Consider the following 17,641-nt stretch of genomic DNA (forward strand, 5'->3'; position numbering starts at 1 on the left):
GCAGACGCCCGAAATTGTATTTAATTTTTTTGTATTTTTTTTCTTTTTCCTCACCAACGTCCATTGTGCTGTTAACTCTCTTAACTGGGCCTTGACGATGGCGATTGCTTTTTGGCGTTTCTTTTTCACAGTTTGCTTTTTGGATGTTTGTCAGTACGCGTTTGTATGCGTTTATTTGATCAACAGCTGATTTGAAAGTTGCAGTTATAGGACATCGTGATTAGAAACACATTATTAATGTATCACTTTTTCCACTTATTCATAATCTTAATATACTCGTATATTTATAGTTCAATGTGCTGCAACATTTCTTTCCTTGAGACTATCATTTGTCATTGTTAAACTGCTTATCAGTTTGCCAAAATCGACTCTTGATTACGTCAATGAAATTTCTAATCAAAATTCCGATTATTTCGAAGACAGCCTTGAGTTGATAAGGCGTTGTCATACCCCAAATTAATGGGATTTTCTCTAGGGTGAGCATTGTTTTCACTGCGAGTGCAAAGCCTTTGAATCATACTTCTTGTCTAGCCAAGTGCCCATAAACAAACTTCTGCGGGTCTCCTTTCCAGCGAAAGCAAACAAAGTACAAGCCTTATTACCAAGAAGTGGCCAACCAAATTGATACCATCTCGAATTCACTTTACCAAGCTCCTCCGGCCACAGAAAACCACCCAAGAAGCCGGCAAGAAAACAACGCAACAACCCAACAACCTGTGGCTAATTCTACAAACTAATTACAAGCTAAATGCCCCATAATAAGAATGATAATAAAAAAAAGGCAAATTAATTACCCGCCGCCTTAATCGACGCCCGGGTAAAACAACCAAACCGCAGTCGAGTGTCAAAGGTCAGCTTCTTTAGGCTGGAAGGGGGATTTTAAATGGCAGCAAACAATAAAATGAAAAAGGAACACCGAAGGAGGCCTTGGACTTGATCTGTTTGGATTACGGGAATAATGAAACGAGGGCTCAGGGAAAACAATTAAAGCGAAATAGCATAGCGGCCATAAAATCCATAAAAAGGCAAAAGGGAGGCGGGGCATGGCGACAAACAAAACGATTCTACTTGTTGCATTTGTTTTGCCCTTAGTTTTAAGGCTTGTCTTCTCAACTCAACTTGGCCGCCTCAACTGGCCTGGTCATTTAACTTCAGCGGGTTTCCGATCGCATTGGTCAGGTTCTTAGGTCAGGTTTTTAGCTAAATATGGAATGATGTCAAAATTAATAAAAGAAACACTTTGAATCCTAGCTATCTATTTGTCCAGAGAAAAAAAAAAGTAATAATATCTCCGCACATCAAAAACGCATATTAATCTTCCCCGCTAATTAGCTAATTTGAATGCTTGTCGTGTTCGCTTCCTGTAATCTTAGGCCCAGCAACACTGAATCTGTTCAGGGGGTTCTGCCATCGGAGCTCTGGCTTTTCTGGGACCGGGGACATGGAACCTGGGATCTGGGATCTGTGTGGAACCGTCCGAGCGAGACGTCTGTGGTTCCAGGCACCGGGTTTCGAGGGTTTCAGGGTTTGAGAGCCCACCAACGCCGCTTGATGATCGTGTGTGGCAAGAATCGTCAGCCGTCGCCGTTCTCGTTCCACGAGAGTCAAAAACTGAGACTGCGACTGCGACTGCGAGTGCGACTGAGACTGAGACTGAGGCCGCCTCACATGTTTACTTTGTTTGCCTACCCTGTATCTTGTATCTGCTATATGAGTGTGTTTAGGCTCTGCGTCTGCGCTTAACGTACACACATACTCGCACTTCACTCCATAAGCCGTGTTTGCCCAGCTATAGCCCGAAACCACTTTGGTGGCATTTTTTATTTAAATTATTAAACAAAAATAAAAAGATCGGAAAAAACACGAAATTTTTATGAGAGCCAGTCGGGAATTCTTGGTAACTTTTTTTGTTTTTCGTTTGTTTATTAAGGCTCTCAGAAGTCGGCGTTTGAACTCAGTGCTCGATGGGTACAGTGGATGGTGGATAGACTTGTGGTTGGAATACATCTTAACTTATTAATGCAAACAGAGAGGCTAAAAGTTACTCAAAAACCTCCTAATGTATCAATAACTTCTTATATCATTTCGATTAAATATGTGGTTAAACTTCCATTAATTACATGATTATAATAAATGTCCAGTGATTATTTTAACAGTCAAAACATTTTAAATTCATATATTTATTTCTAGTTATAAGAGACCAAACGAAAATGAACAAAGCATCATTTTATAGCCGCACACAAAGCAAATCCTTTCAGATTTCCCTGCTCACTTAATTGATTTCCCACTGAATGGGTATTCACTGTGGTCCCCGCTTCGCTGCCCTGCCCTGATCTCAAAGTCCTGAGGCCACACACGAAGTCCATGATGCACGCACTTCAAATTAGCCTAGCCGCAGATACACGGATACGGATTCAGATGGCCAGATACAGATACACAATCCACACCTGGCAAAAGGTATTAAGACAATGTACAATGTACATTGTGTGCGTGTGTATTCTTTGCATTCTGCCCTCCTCTTTGGGAGCTATCCATCACACATCCATCAGACAAAAGAGCAATGCCAGCGGAAGATTGAATTATATGCCATTGAGGCGTAATTGTTAGAGAATTGTTTGCGGCCAAGAATGGAGGAGAAAAGGGTGGCGGCGTTGGTGGTGGTTATGGTGGTGGTGGTGGTGGTCTCCCTTTTCCGTCTCCGAAGAGACCACACACGCAGACCGAAGAGTCTTCTTCTTTTGCCGACTGGTCTACAGGTGCTAAGGCTTCGCGGCCGGAGGTCTGCAGGCCGTTTGCCTATTCGGGTGGCACCTTTTCACGTTTAATGAGCGTAAACAAACGCCGTGGGATGCACATATCCAGATCCATACCTCCTCCCCCTATCCTCCACTCCTCCTCCTCCTTTTCCGCCGGCTCATCATCCTCGCCACTTGTACGGCTTCTGGCCATTTCGCCATTCTTGCGGTTAGCAGCGGGATATATGCAGCATTATATCGTCTGGATCCGTCAGTCAGGCGATGCCATTTTAAGCCAGGCCAAGAAGATGCCCAAACGACAGTTTCATAATTTACCTTCCACACAATTACCCAAAGGAGGTAATCGGATGGCAGGGGATGGGATGTTTTGACATTTTCGTTTGAGGCCCGAGATAAGATCTGACAAAATCCCATCCTGGGTGTTCTTCGCCTCGCTGTGAGAGATCGCTTTGTCTCCAGTTTGGATTACCTTCGACTTTGTTTATTTTTCATATTTTTTTTTTTTTTTTTCGTTTTTCCTCTGCCAATTGATGAATACATTGTGCGATGATCCCGAGCCGCCTGGATGAATGTGTGCTTTAGACTTTTTGCACATTTTACAACGTTGTGACATTTGCAATTTGTCCATTGCTTTGTTTATCGGAGAATCATGTTTGGACCACAGGAAATTCAATCAGTATTTGGTTGAAACTACCTGAACTATTTCTTGTCAGCATCTCGGAATTATTGTATAATCGAAACCACAAAGGCAATAAATATTCGACCCAAGGCCAAGTGAATCTCACTCACCGCCTGGCAACAATTTTCCTACCCCTTCCCATTAGACGTCCAATAAAAGCCGGGCCGAAATGGGTTTGGCTTTGGGTTACGAAAAAAAGAGAAACAAACGGAGCGTACCCGAATTGTAAATCATTTTATGATTTATCACTGGACTAGATTTCGATAGGCGCGTGACAGGGAATGGGCCGGAAAAAGCTGATCTCTGTTACAAAACATCGAAGCAATCAACCGAAAGCGATCAAATCGCACAGATTTCGCCCAATTTCGGACGCATTTACGTTAACATAAAACGGCCTCAATTAGTGGGGATTTATTTAGGGGAAATTGGGAATAGATAGATGGTGCAATGATTAAATTAATGGATTTAATGTTTGAAGTTGGGTGTAAACTTTCTTAATCCCTTTAGGAATTTCTCTTTTGCGTGGGTTATGGTATAATAAAATCAGTGGAAGAATATTATTTCTGTAACAAAAGATTATTACTTATTTCTGAAATGTAAGATTAAAGAGAAATACTGTAACTTTACGCAGTTAAAGAATTAATAACCCTGCAGTTACCCATTAGTGTTTATATTCATTGATGTGCATATTAGTTCTAATGCAATGAACCTGCTGTGAGGCTTTGATGCTTTTCAGAAAATGTGAAAACACCAAGCTAAGCATCTTCCTATTAATCTCACTTACCAAATTGGCCCCCTAACAGATTTTACCCAAACAATTAACTCCCAGAGCCGACGTCGTCGCAAAGAAAGCAACAGAGGCGGATAAAAAAGCCAGGCCAAGTCGACGGCGATCAATGATGACGACAAAGCGCAGATTTCTATGCTGCTCGTCTGTGAGTGTGTGAAATGCGGAAAGCTGCTCCAATCACTCATTTGTTACATGAGCAGTGCAGGGGGAAAGGAAAAAATAAAATGAAAAAAGTAAAAAAAAGATTGTGAAAATGTGAAATGTAAATTTCTCGTTGTGTTCGTTCAAACCGACAAAACCGAAACCGAACCAAAACGCCAATTGCTGCAAAGTGATTACGAAAAGTCGCTCTCGTCCCGTCTCTTTCCCTGCAGTCGCTTTCTCTCGCTCTCTGAAAAGTTTCACCCGCGGCACGAGTGCGGAAGTTATATCCCACGGCAGCTTTTTTTTTTCGGATGCCGTATCTCAATATCTCTTCGCGCCAGCTTTACAACTCCATTTCACGTATCTAACGGATGCAACTCGACTTAGCCATCTCGTAACACGTTAATCGCTGCCTTCAATCTCTGGAGCCAAACGATTTCTGTCTGGGCTTCCCTAAAAACCACCTCACTTCACTTCGAGGGCAATCGAATCAATTAACACTTTCGACAACGCACCAAAAACGACCCACGCAATCGGCCGAGATGGCAGCCTCCAGATTTGATTGCTTCGATTTCAATTTTGTCATCTGAGGTGATTACAATGTTGCACGGTGCCCTAACTGCGGCCATAAATGAGTAATCGTCCATAATCATCAAAACACTGTGTTAGATCACGTTTATGATTTTTTTATGACGTCATAAAAAGCTATACTTTTTTTTATTTTGAATGAATTCCCTAATTTAGACTCATTTTCAACAGCATGGTCACTCACGTTACTTTTAACCCTATTAATGATTACTTGGCCACACTACGAGCCTGCGTAAATTATGGACAATAAATGTACGTTTTAAACCTAAAAGATAATGCTAAAAGTATATCAGTAAATCTTTTTCCGAAACCATTTAAGCATTGAAACCACTGTGCCGGGGGAACGACAACGCCTGCCTTGATTGAAAATTGGGTTATTGTCAGCGACCCATTGAAGCGGCAGGGGCGATGTTATTAAACTTTTGTTTTATTTATGGAAATTAGTGTCAAGTAAATCATGTGCATGAGCATTTTGCAATATCGCCATATAGCCATATATACAACACACAGAGGCAAGCAAACACACTCAAACACATTGGAAAGCATTAGGCGAAATTTCTATTTCTAAAACAACACAAAAATCCATTGAAAATCGATGGATGCCAGAGGAGAGAGCGGTGGAGCTGTGAGAGTATTGGACGGAAAAAAGAGCAGCAGGGGTCAGCTGGGCAATGTGAAAGTCCCAATGAAATTGAGACTCTCATTGAAGATTCAATGACTAAGTGGAAAGGTGAACCAGTTGCGATTGTTTAATGTTTCCGCAAAAAACGAAAGGAAGTTGAACCGAACGCCGAACGCCTCCAGTTGGCGAAGCGAAAATAACAAAAATGCCCAAAGGTCGCTGAACGTCCGTCTCCGCCGGCCTTTGATTTCAAAGATGAGATGAGCAAATCGCCATCAAATACATATTCAGGCATATCCCCCCTTATATGGCCACTGTGGCATAATTAGCCGAGTGGGCGGTGATAACTTTGAAATTGATCGTGATGATCAAACAACTACATATACGCTAAATAGCGAATTATAAAGAAACCGTTCAGTGTATATTTTCTATGCGAGTTTGCCTTGAATTTGCTGTTGATTCAATGAATAGTCCATGAACCTTCTGAAACCTTTACTGGTAAATTCTTGCTTGGCAACACATTTTAGCTGAAATCTAAAAGTTTCTCTAGGTATTTTTAATAGAAATAAAAATGCACTTCCTGTTTGACGTTCCATTGAATACTATTTTGAATTTGATTGCTATTGGAGCAAACAGCAACCATTTTCCAGGCGGAAATTTGTATATCTCAATTAGCTAACCAATATCACAAGATGCCAAACCACGTCCACAAGTTGTACTTGCTACTTTCAACACCTCCAGCGTCGCTGCTTCAAAGGGTGGTCCTGTGTGTACCATCCATATCAGCAACACCAACAACTACAAGGAGGGCCGCATTACTGTCCAATTTTCACACATTCTGGCGATGTCAGTGCTACCCAGACCATCTAACTAATGAGCAGGCAAGCACTCACTTACCAGTCGCACACTCGCACACTTGCACACACGCACACACATGATGCGAGGCGGACAGAAGCTGAAACTGATGCGATCTGGACACGGGTCTAGTGTTTTCAGTTCTCTGTGTGGCATGGCCACCGTGGCCACCATGGCCATCGTGGCCTAAAAGGACACACACGAAGCCCTTTTGGCCCTATGCTAATTTGCACGCCATAAATGAGACGAATGTGCCGAGTGGTGGCATGTGAAGTGTAGTTGCATTTGCGTCGTGCACTGACAAAAAACAAGCGCTATCAGTCTGCTCTATCCGAAAATGTTTATACTGCTAAGAAACTTAGGGAAAATCATATAAATGATTTCCTAGCAGTTCTAAAAATATAACTCTTCAAAATGTAGAGGTTTAGTTATGTTTTAAATTCTTAAATCTGGTGGTTATAACAGGTGTAAATTTAGAAGTTATGGCTTTTCTTAGAGAACTATCATTCGAGATTTTATAAGACTTTATTTTTATACTTCCAAAATATTTCCCTCTGTGCATTCGAGCAGTGGTTGCTGTTGCAGTTGCAATTGTTGCAAGTGGATAACTGCTTCGGCCCGCCATGGATCAAGTGGAAAGAAGTGGGAAGTGGATAAAGTGGATTTGGAGTGGGGGCGTGGCTAGGAGAGGAAACGCCGGCTGAAAGAACAAATCTGCAGCTGGGTGGCCCCGCCAGAGTTTTGTGATGATGGGCGACTGCCAGCGACATGTGTTGCTGGTTTCTACAGAGTACATATATGTATGTATACTCGTAGTTGGATGGCTAATGCCGCCGACAACGACAACGACAACGCCCCATTTGGATACACACACAAATATGCCGAGTACAAGTACAAGTACAATGTGCCACCCAAAATTGAAAGAAGAAAAAAAATCACTTTCTGACAAAGGACGACAGCTTACGTTTCCCGGCGATGTGCGTCGATAGGACGTTCCAATGTCAACTGTTCCCGGATGACAGGATACACTGACAAAAAGCTAATTTAGTGGTTTATAACGTGTCCTTGAATTTAAAATTTAAAGTTCCTAAATACGCTTTCGAATGTAATTAATATTATGCCTGAGATTAGAAAATTAGTAACTAGTTTTTGCTTTTAATATCAATAATATAAGAGAAAGAAATTTGGGATGATAATTTGTTTTCGAACAAATGTGTTTTTTTAAATATGCTAGAAATGTGCATTAGCTGGATGCAGAAATGGATGAAAATTGCTTGACTATAGTTGTTCAAGGAAATGAACTTTCATTCTGTCAAGTTCCCTTGGAAAATAGACCAATTACTTTTGTTGTTGTGTATGGAGATTGGAGGCTCTTCAGATGGCGCCCATATTCCTTGATGACTTCTCCGTAGCCCCGCATTTTCGATAGCCTCGTGCGTATGGGTATGTGCACGACTAATAGGAAGAAGCCCTTGAAGGACGCGCCAGAAGGCTAGCAAGGTGGTCAACGGGAAAGCGATGGTGGAGGGGGAGGTGCGCACCGGATCGGACCGCCTCTGTGACCAAGTGATTACCGTTTATCGCCACGCCAAGGACCGCCGGCAAATGTAACCTCCGTCCTGCGACCACACGCGCACCCACACACTCGTAAAACGCGTATACGCAGTGTATACGACACACACGCGCAACCATTTATCAGCTGGCCCTCAACGCTCGCTGTCTCTCCCTCGCTCTCTCGCTTGCGCTCTCGCCCTCTCTCACTCTTTGCACTTGCGCTTGATTTTCAGTGTCGCTGCTGGGCTCTCGCTCTTTTTTGCTCAGGCCCTCTCTCTCTCTCACTTCCTTCTGTTGCCCAGTAATCGTATAAGATTAAGGTATGCCCATGCATTGGTTTATTCTTTACGAAACAGAGAATATGTGTAAATGGGTTTTGAATTTGAACGTAACTCTCTGGATGTTTGCCAATCAGAATTTTTCGTATTAAAATAAATGATCGACGACCTAAGGGCCACGTACTCTTTACAATGTTGAGTAGTTAAAGGCAATTTGAATAACGATTTTTTTTGCATAGGGCTTTTAAAAAGCGGAATATATATTATTAAGTGTATATACATATATGATCAACTCAGCAATGCAATTGAGTATTATTTAGGGTACCTCCCAATCGACCCCCTGCACCCACAGCTGTCCCACTCGTTCCCATATGTGCTCATCGACCTCACACAAAGCGAAATGAAAGTGTAGGTGTGCGTGCGTGTGTGTTACATGGTGAAACGCAGAGAGAGGCACGCTGCGAAACGAAGTGAGAACTGAAACGAGCAGCGCTGCCGGCGTCGCAATCGCAGTGAGCATCGCAGTCGGCGTCGCGAGTGGACGGCGGAAATTTCTGTATTTTCAAATTTCAGCTCATTTCGACGCGCACTTTCAAGCGGAGCGGTTCGTTCGTTTTGTGAGCGCTCAACTCAACTCGATTCGATTCGATTGGATTCGCATTCGCCATTCGCCTGCTCTCTCGCTTCGTGTGTCGCCCCACCAAATATAACTATAACATACAAAAAAAAAAGAGAAAAAATTAAATCAAATACTACTACTACTCGAAACAACAAAATCGAGCACACACTCGAAAATTATATACAAATCGTAAAACAACTAAAATATCAAGCAAACGGCATGTGGCAACAAAGAGATTTGTGCAAATGAAAAATTTATAAGCACCAAAAAGTTGAGCAATTTTTTACACAAGCCAGGAGGAATCCGTATATTTTATAATCAAATCAAACCAAATTAAATAAATATACATAAAGGTGTGTGAGTGTTTTGAAGTGTTTTGCTGTCAAAGTTGTAAAATGTTTGAGCCCTATGTGAAAATCAAGAAAAAGCGAAGTGTGCATGAAATCTATGAAAATGAGAATTTAGAGCAACAGCAGCATCAGCAGCAGCAGCAGCAGCAGCAACCTGCTACCAGCGATAATTGTTGCTGCGAGAACGGAGAGCCTCAGAATGCGCCTGAAGTCGCAACTGCAACGGTAGCGGCAACATCTGTGGCAGCAACATCTGCAACAGCAGCAGCAGCAGCATTAGCATCAGCAACAACAGTCGCGACAGGAGCAGCGGCCACTAGCAGCAGCAGCGGCAACTGCAGTCGCCTGCAGCAATTGATATCGACGCCACCAGTATTATTGCGCAGATCGTCGCTGCAACAGCAGCAGCACCAGCAACAACACCACCCACACACGGCAGCAGCAGCAGCAACGGCAACACCACCGCAACAGCAACAGCAGCAAGCTGCGCCTTCGGTTTTGCAACAGCATTTGGGTCACCTGAATTACGAAAGTGGAGCAACTGCAGCAGCAGCAGCAACAGCAGCGGCTGCAGCAGCAGCAGCAACCAGTAGAAGTGGCTCGGCAACACTGGCGCAGCATTTGGCAACACCCAGCAACATACTGCAGGCGGCATTCGGCAGCAGCAACTTGCAACACATACTAACGCGGTCCGCCCCCTCGCCCTCGTCCAGTGCGATTTCCTCCAACAACTGCAGCAGCGCCTGTGCGGGCAATACGCACTACAACGGCGGCAACAGCAACAGTGGCAGCAGCAACAGCAACAGTAATCACCACAGCAACAGCATCATAGCCAGCCGCCTGTTCGGAGCCGCCTCCTCCTCGTCCTCCTCCTCCGCATCAGCAGCCTCCACGTCGGTGGCCGCCTCATCCTCCTCATCATCACACCATCTGCATAGCCATCATTCGGCGCTGACCAACTCCATAACGAATCGCATCAATCAGTCCATTAGGCGGCATCTGAACCAGCAACAGCATCACCATCCCCTCAGTGCATCCTCGTCCTCCGCATCCGCATCTGCATCTGCGTCTGCATCCACATCATCCTCCTCTGCATCAGCCTCCTATCAGCAATCGTCGGTACAACAGCAACATTATAATTGCGCCCATCCTGCACAGCAGCAACAGCAGCACCACCACCATCACCACAGCAACAGCAGCAGCCATCATCAACACCACAGCAACAGTAGCAGCAGCAACAGCAGCAGCAACAGCAGCAGCAACAATCAACAGCAACCACAACAATCTCCTCTGTGCCTAGTATTATTAGTTAAATGCCCCAATTCTAAGGAATTTTGTAACGCCGCCGCAAATTTCTGTGATAAAAGGTAAATATGCCACGCCCATTGGCCCATTTAAGCTCGATACTCCCACCTTTCTGTGTGTTGCACACATGGTCTCTTTAGCGAGTAGTTAAATGAAAACAGAACAAATCTCCATATCTCTGTAGGGCCACTTGAGGCATTTACATAAATATTATTGCTGCTTAAATGCCAACCATTGGCATTTGTGCGCTTAAGCCATTAGCACCTACTATAAAAAGCAGTAGCTGTGGAAAATGCATGCTATTTATATGCTAACTAGGTGGTCTTGAATGTGTGGCGATCGGTTAGTGAGTAAAGTTGAACTTTAAGGCATTATCTGATCTGCAATTGGTTGCAAAGTCTAAAAAAAAGCCTTTGAAATACATTCAAAATCACATTTAAGCCCAAAAACTCTGTATATAGAAGAGAATTTTAAAACTTCATATGAACTTAAGATCCAATATACGGAATTCCTACTAAAACAAACCGATTCAATTGGCCAAACTCAGCTCGAATTGGCCCAGCTTAGCAACAAGTAATTGGTAACACAAACGTGCGCACATTAACCAGTGTCAACAATCGTTGGCCCTCCAATTGGAAACCGAAATCCACTTGAGATGTGTGGCCCAGAGTGTGCTGATGACCCAGTTTCGTTCCCAGGACCTTTTGCGCCCTGAACCACTTGCGTTCTGGGCCACATTTCGAGTAACCATTGTCACATCCTTGGGTAACGGCCATAACAAACAAACAGAACCGCCAAACAAACAACAGTTTGTTTTGTAAAAGTTTCTCAGCCATTTTTTCGATGGCTATATGTGGCTATGTACAAGTATATATTTAATTTTGATGACTTGTACTTTTGCCGTATGTGTTCGTTTCGGTTTTAGTTAGCAACCTCGTGGTAACCTAGATGTTTTTTTTTTTTTTGAGATGACCTTACTTGCGTAAGTAATTGGTTTCTTCGGTGTGGAAACTTGGATGATTTGCTTACTAATTCTATTGATCACCCTGAACCACCCGAGTTTCGTACTACATATCGCCCCATCGAGAAATGGAGAGAATGTCATAACTTTTCCCCGGGGCGAATAAACACAGAACTTAAGTAATTAAGTTCTCCCCATATAGCATGTAGTATGTAGTGTGTATCAGCCACCCTTAATAGCTGCCGTCTCTTTTCACTGGCAGTAGGCTTTCTCTTTCGCACCGGCATGCTCTCCTTTTCGTTCTCGTTGCTGCTTTCACACGGTGACCCCAAAAGGCGTTCGCCTAACCTCAAAAAGATGAACAGAAAATATAACAATTTGGTAAACACAAATGCTTGGCAAACGGGGGCTTCTCCACGCCATTTTATTCATTCCCTTCTCATTTTTTTTTTTTTTTTGTTTCTTGTTTGAGTGGTTCTCAATTTTCGGCTAATTAATGGGCGTGGGCGGCTTGCGTGCCAACCTTTGTCATTTGGGGTCAGCAAACAGCTGCAGCAGCAGCAACAGCAACGGCAGCAGCAACATCTACATACGAGTCGCAGCTGGTGCTTTGTCATTGAAGAAGAGTGCTGCAGAATCGAGACCATGGCTTGGCTCGTGGTCGCTCGCTTGGTTTCTTTCTTAATGCTTTTGACCATGTGCCAGTAATTGTTAATGATATTGTTATTGTTATTGTTATTGTTGCACTTATTCACTTTTCACTAGGGCGCTGCGTTCTGAATTTCGTGCACTTGTTGCTCATTTTCATTTCCATTTTCTCTGGCCTTGCTGCAAATTGCCCGATACGATAATCATAATCCGCAGTATTTCGAACAAAAAACGTTCTTTGTCCCAGACGCCGACGCCGCCGCCGGACTGTCGAATCTGAGTCATGGACTGTTCTTTATCAGCTATCAGCTGGGTTGCGACTGGAGTCGGCACCCTTACCTAAACATTCACAAATCAGCATTATTATTAAAATGACTGCGTGCTTTTAGGGAAATCAATTCTGAGAAACAGTCTTTACGATCTAAATTAGCTGGGAAAACTTAATTCTTTGAAATGCTTGTGATATCAATAATTAAAAACCATAGCGCCTGTTATAATTGAGTCATTTAAATATTCCGAATATAAACCATATTATTTTCAAGCCTTGACACCAAAAGTCGAATTCAACTTTCATATTTCGCTCCACAAGGCATTTCCGTTTCAAGCTCCAATAAAAAAAAGCCTTTCTGCGTTTCGAATACAGGGTGTGTGTGGCCTATGGCCTTCCCTTTGGACTCGGTATGCGGTTTTTGTGTTTTATCTGCTCGAATGGGAAGAGACGGGAAGTTTGCTTGACTGATTTTCGCTGTGAAAGGGCTGGCGTTGCTGGTCATGTTGCCCCAAGCCTTGGCAACATGTTGCTGCAACATTATGCAATGAACTTTTCGGGCTTCCGAAAATCCAATGCTGAATCCAATTCCTTTCCCCAAAAACCAAAAACCTGCGTTCAAGCAATTATTAACAGATCGTGTTGTGTTGCAGTGCAACTTTCCAATTTTTGCTAGTTGTTGTCTGCTTGGTCAATTTTTTAGTTTTCATAAATTATTTAAAATGTAAAACTTTCAAAAATAGCGAAATTAAATTCATTAACATAGCCTCTGTTGAGCAAAAAACGAGTAAACATTTTTATATTTTTACTATAATTGAACTCGGTGCAGAGTTTTCACTTTGTTTAACACATTTCACCCAATGATCGTAAACCGAAATATCGCCCGTCTTTCACTCAACCCACATTTTATTTAGAACAGTTACAGATCTCTCGAAGAAATCAGGCAAGAATTTCTAAGCCAATAAAAAGAAGATCTTTTAAGCCAACAAGATCACGACGCTTGCGCCTAAAGAAAAAGTAGTAGAAATCCCAGCAAAACGCCACAAAAAAAAAAAAACATGAAAAAAAGAAATGAAATGAAATAAAATAAAAGAAAAGAAAAAAGAAAGCACGACAAAAACAAAATGTGAAAACGCATGAAAGCCAATTTCTTCTCTCTCTCGCTCACAATTTGTTTAGAAAGTGCAGAGAAAGAGGTAAAAGCGGCAAAATGCAAACAAGCTAAAAGTTTGGCCCAAAACGTTTCAATGAAAATTGGGCACACAACATGTGGTTGGTTTATTATTAATTTATTGATTTCATTTCTGCTCCGCTCTGCCCGCAAAACTTGTTTGCCTCTGAAAATTTATTATACAACAAAAGCAGCTGGTAAAAAGGTGATATTGCTGTCCATCAGTGTGTGTGTGTGTGTATGTTTGGAGCCACGCGCTAAACGGACAACGTGCTTTCGGTTAAAGAGCAGCTAAGAGAGAAACTAAGAGGGATCTCTTAAGCTCGGCTCGCGGCTACGTCATCAAACTAGTTTTTACGATTACATAAAGTCGCGTTCCGCTGTCAGCAAACTTGCTCTCGTTTCAAGCCTCGGATTTCCACTTTTCGTGGCTGTTGCTTCGGGTTTATTGTTTTTCTTCTTTTTTTTTTGTGCTTCGGTGAAACTCGCTGCCAACTGCGCTGCCTGCGTCGACGCTGAAACGCCAACGCGGCTGCGCACCTAGAAAATATGGAATTTTATTGCAACACCTAAGCAAGCGCCATATACATGGATTACAAATAAATCGATATTTAGAGCAAATCATCGATATCGATTTTTGCCGATTTCTTAATCTTTTTATAAAGTATTTAAAACTCTGAAACCTAAAAATCAGTGTTGATCTTCAGTTTCAACTAACGATTACTTATATGTATATTACAATATTTCCAATAATATTTTTTTAAATATTTATCTGATATCTGCTCAGTGCCCAAGTATTCACACCCCATTTTCCACCCTTTCTTTACGTAATATATTTTCGCTCATTTGAATTCGTTATTAACACGAGCATAAACTTTCATATGCATATGCTGCAATCCCCAAAACAAACAGTAAACAAAAAAGTGTCAAGTAAATGTAGCAAAAATCGTTTTGGTTTGTGTCGGCCTAGTTTTTTTATTTATTTTTTTTTTTTTGGGCCACACAAAAAGTGTGACACACGTTGATTAGCATTTGAAATCTGTAAGCGAGCAACAGCAGTTATGTAAAAATTAACAGCATTAAAGTTATGCGTTGAAAATGGGACGCGACTTTAATGGCTTTTCGGTGCAGATTTCTCGAAATGAGATCAGAGCAGAGCAAAAACAAACAACTCGTGTTTCTAACGCCTTTTTCCAAAGTTTATTGATCCATTAATTGGATCAATGGGAGCTGGGGAGCTGGGTGCAAGGCTGTGGAAAAGTCGTTCAAATCAGCTAAGGGTATAATTATGGAAGCATAATTTTCCACAACTTTCAATTGTTTTCATTAGTGCGAAAAACAATCGCATAGGCCAAACAAGGCAGTTAAAAAAATAAGCAGCAGGCAAATTTCACTCCACTTACATGATTTCGTACGCTTTATATAACAACAACTACTACTACTACTACAACAACAACAGCAACTGCGAATCGACTTTCACGAAAAACTGCAAGCAAAACTGCAAATGCGAGTGCGAGAGTGATAGCTGCACGGCTAGAGCGGGACAGGGCGAGACGCCAAGCTTTCTCTCCCTCCGCAGAAATGCCGACTGCAAAGTAACTCCAAAGGCAAATGGACGACGCATCGAATCGTCGACGACTGAGTCTTGAGTGAAAGACCCAAAACGAAACTACTCCCCCCACCAAAGCGAAAAAAAGCCCCCCATACAAAACCGAACCAAAAACGACGAAAAGGTTAACTTAACATGAATATAACCCCTATATTTCTAGTATACATTTTACTATGCTTTACTATCATAATTTCGCACTATAAAAAGGGATTCAATAGCAATCTCTACATGGTGATAGATAGTCTTCCCTTAACCCTTAACCGGTTTTAGCATTTCTCTATGCCCAAGTTAACCCTTTTTTTCTTTGGTTGGGTGGGTGTCATCATTGTTGTTTTACGTTGTTCAAGATGTTGCTCGTGTTGTTGCTTACAACGTTTGTGTTGCCTCTGTTGCATTTGTAGCGGAAGTGAAGTTGTCGAGTTTGTTTTGGGAGTTGGACTGCGTTGAGTTTCTCTTTTGAAATCATTTTCATTGGCATGAAAGTTCACATTATTTAAATTAAATTGATGCCGCCGTGGCCGTCGCTGCTTCTTCTTCTTCTACCCTCGGTCTGTTGGCTGGCGACTGAAAAATGAAAATGAAGAAAAAAAATTGTATCTTTGCATCTGTGTTTTTGCAACGACGGCGCCGCATTTATGTAAAAACCAAAAGAAAAGCAAAGAAAAGCGTTTCCTTTTGGCTCGAAAACAACGGCGACAACTGAAAAGCGTTTTTCACTCAACTCTGTTGTTGTTGTTGTTGTTGCTGTTTTTGTTGTAGTTCAGGCGGCGAGTGAAAGGAGCCTTTGTTGTTGGTGAAAACGCCAAGTGAAAAGCCATGCGATAATTTGTTGTAAAAAAATGAAAAATTTTCACCATTTTCGTTCGGCGTCGACTGTTGTTGTTGTTCGTTTCGTTTATTATTGTCTTTTGTTGTTGCTGCCTTTATCAAATTTCATTTAAATGCTAATGAAAAGTTGCCGGAAGTGTGGAAAGCGCCAAAGCGAGTCGCTGCCAAATTATATAACTATTCCATCATTTTTATTAGTGAAAAGCCACAGTCTTTCTTTCAAACTATTTCCCCCAAACAAGCGAGCAGCTGCTCAAAAAGAAAAACCCGCTTTCCCGAACTAAAACGATTTATTAAATGCTTTAACGCGTGCGCTGCCTCCATTTGTCATAAATGCACATCCACGATGATCGAGGAGTCCACACAAATGGGAGATCCCCCGGGGAGCACAGTTCTACCTATTCTCGATTCGATTCTCGAATCTCGATTCTCGATTCCTGTGCGATCCATGACCAACTGCATTCGTCGCATCCCAGCTGTCGGATGTTTGTTTGTCGAGGCCTTTTGGCCCTGAGATCTTTCGTGTCCTTTAGACCACACTCACACGCTATGTGGGTTTATGCTGCAGCAGAACTAATGGTTTTTGCCATCTAAGTAAGCAAATCGAATGGCATGACGGCGGCAGTTGGTGGCATTTGCGTCTAGGTGTGTGTTTGCCAAACAATTTCCATTTATTTACACTCAAACGGAGGTAGTAACCATAGTTTACAGTTTCTGAAAGGGTGCTGGTCAGTGTATTTTGAAGGAAGTAGAAAGATTGCGGTGTACAACATCTTTAATACAATACTATCTACTACTATTTCTATTATTTGCAGACATTTTGTCTTCCATGAGTCATACTTTCCACCTTGCCCAGCTTTATTCGATTATGAGGTTCTTAACTACTTCTTCTCGTTCCCAAGCTCAACCTTCTGTGGCCCAAACTTCTGTGATTTTGTCATTCGCCTTGTGGCGCCAAACAAATGATTTTCAATGTCATAGCAAAACAAAAATGTTTGGCTCTGGAGGCCCTTGGTTTCCAAAAAAAAAAAAAGAGTGAGTGAATACAGTGAGAAAGAGAGGCAGCGAGAGGGAGCGAGAGGGAGCGAGAGGGAGCTTGAGGCCCCAATGCCAAATCAATGTCATTAACATTAAGGCACACTCACTAAAAATTGAATAAAGCGGCTTTACTGAGTGCTAAAAACGCGGTCTACGGTTTGTTCACCTTGACGAGCTGCGTCAACCTTTTGATGGCTCACACTCATACCTCGCACTCACACTCGCACACAGTTACACACACACGAGGCCCATTGAAGGTCCTTCAGCTGGATTTGATGATGGCCATCAAATCGCCAGCAGCCGCAGAAAACGGGCAGCACCTTGAAAATCTCAACCTTGTCGAGCTGAGCTGAGCTGTAAATCGCTCGTGTGCCGCAGCCTTGCACAGATTTTTCCGACTTTTTCCACACGCCTTGCGTCTGCACAGTGAAAATTCACAGATCGATGAATCCTAATTGAATGTCCTTAAAATACGCAAATGGCTTGCTGCACCAGGATTGCCAGCAAATTTGGTTTTGAATCGCAAATGATTGATACATATACTTATAAGTCTTAATGGTTCTTATTTATAACTAAAA

General features: G+C 42.4%; 1 protein-coding gene across 2 annotated transcripts in view; it reads left to right on the forward strand.

Annotated features, from left to right (window-relative positions):
* LOC120454372 (protein roadkill) overlaps window positions 1-17,641 on the forward strand; it is a 62,416-nt gene that overhangs the window by 40,949 nt on the left and 3,826 nt on the right. The window contains exon 1 of one of the 2 annotated variants that reach the window (XM_039639604.2): window positions 9,266-10,602. The exons of the other annotated variant lie outside the window; for it this stretch is intronic. Coding sequence (XP_039495538.1) covers window positions 9,281-10,602 — 1,322 coding nt within the window. The 5' untranslated portion in view covers window positions 9,266-9,280. Of the gene's footprint in view, window positions 1-9,265; window positions 10,603-17,641 lie in introns of those variants that run through there. 2 annotated transcript variants of the gene reach the window in all.

Source organism: Drosophila santomea, chromosome 3R (assembly GCF_016746245.2).
Source record: "Drosophila santomea strain STO CAGO 1482 chromosome 3R, Prin_Dsan_1.1, whole genome shotgun sequence".
NCBI classification, from domain to species: Eukaryota; Metazoa; Arthropoda; class Insecta; order Diptera; family Drosophilidae; genus Drosophila; species Drosophila santomea.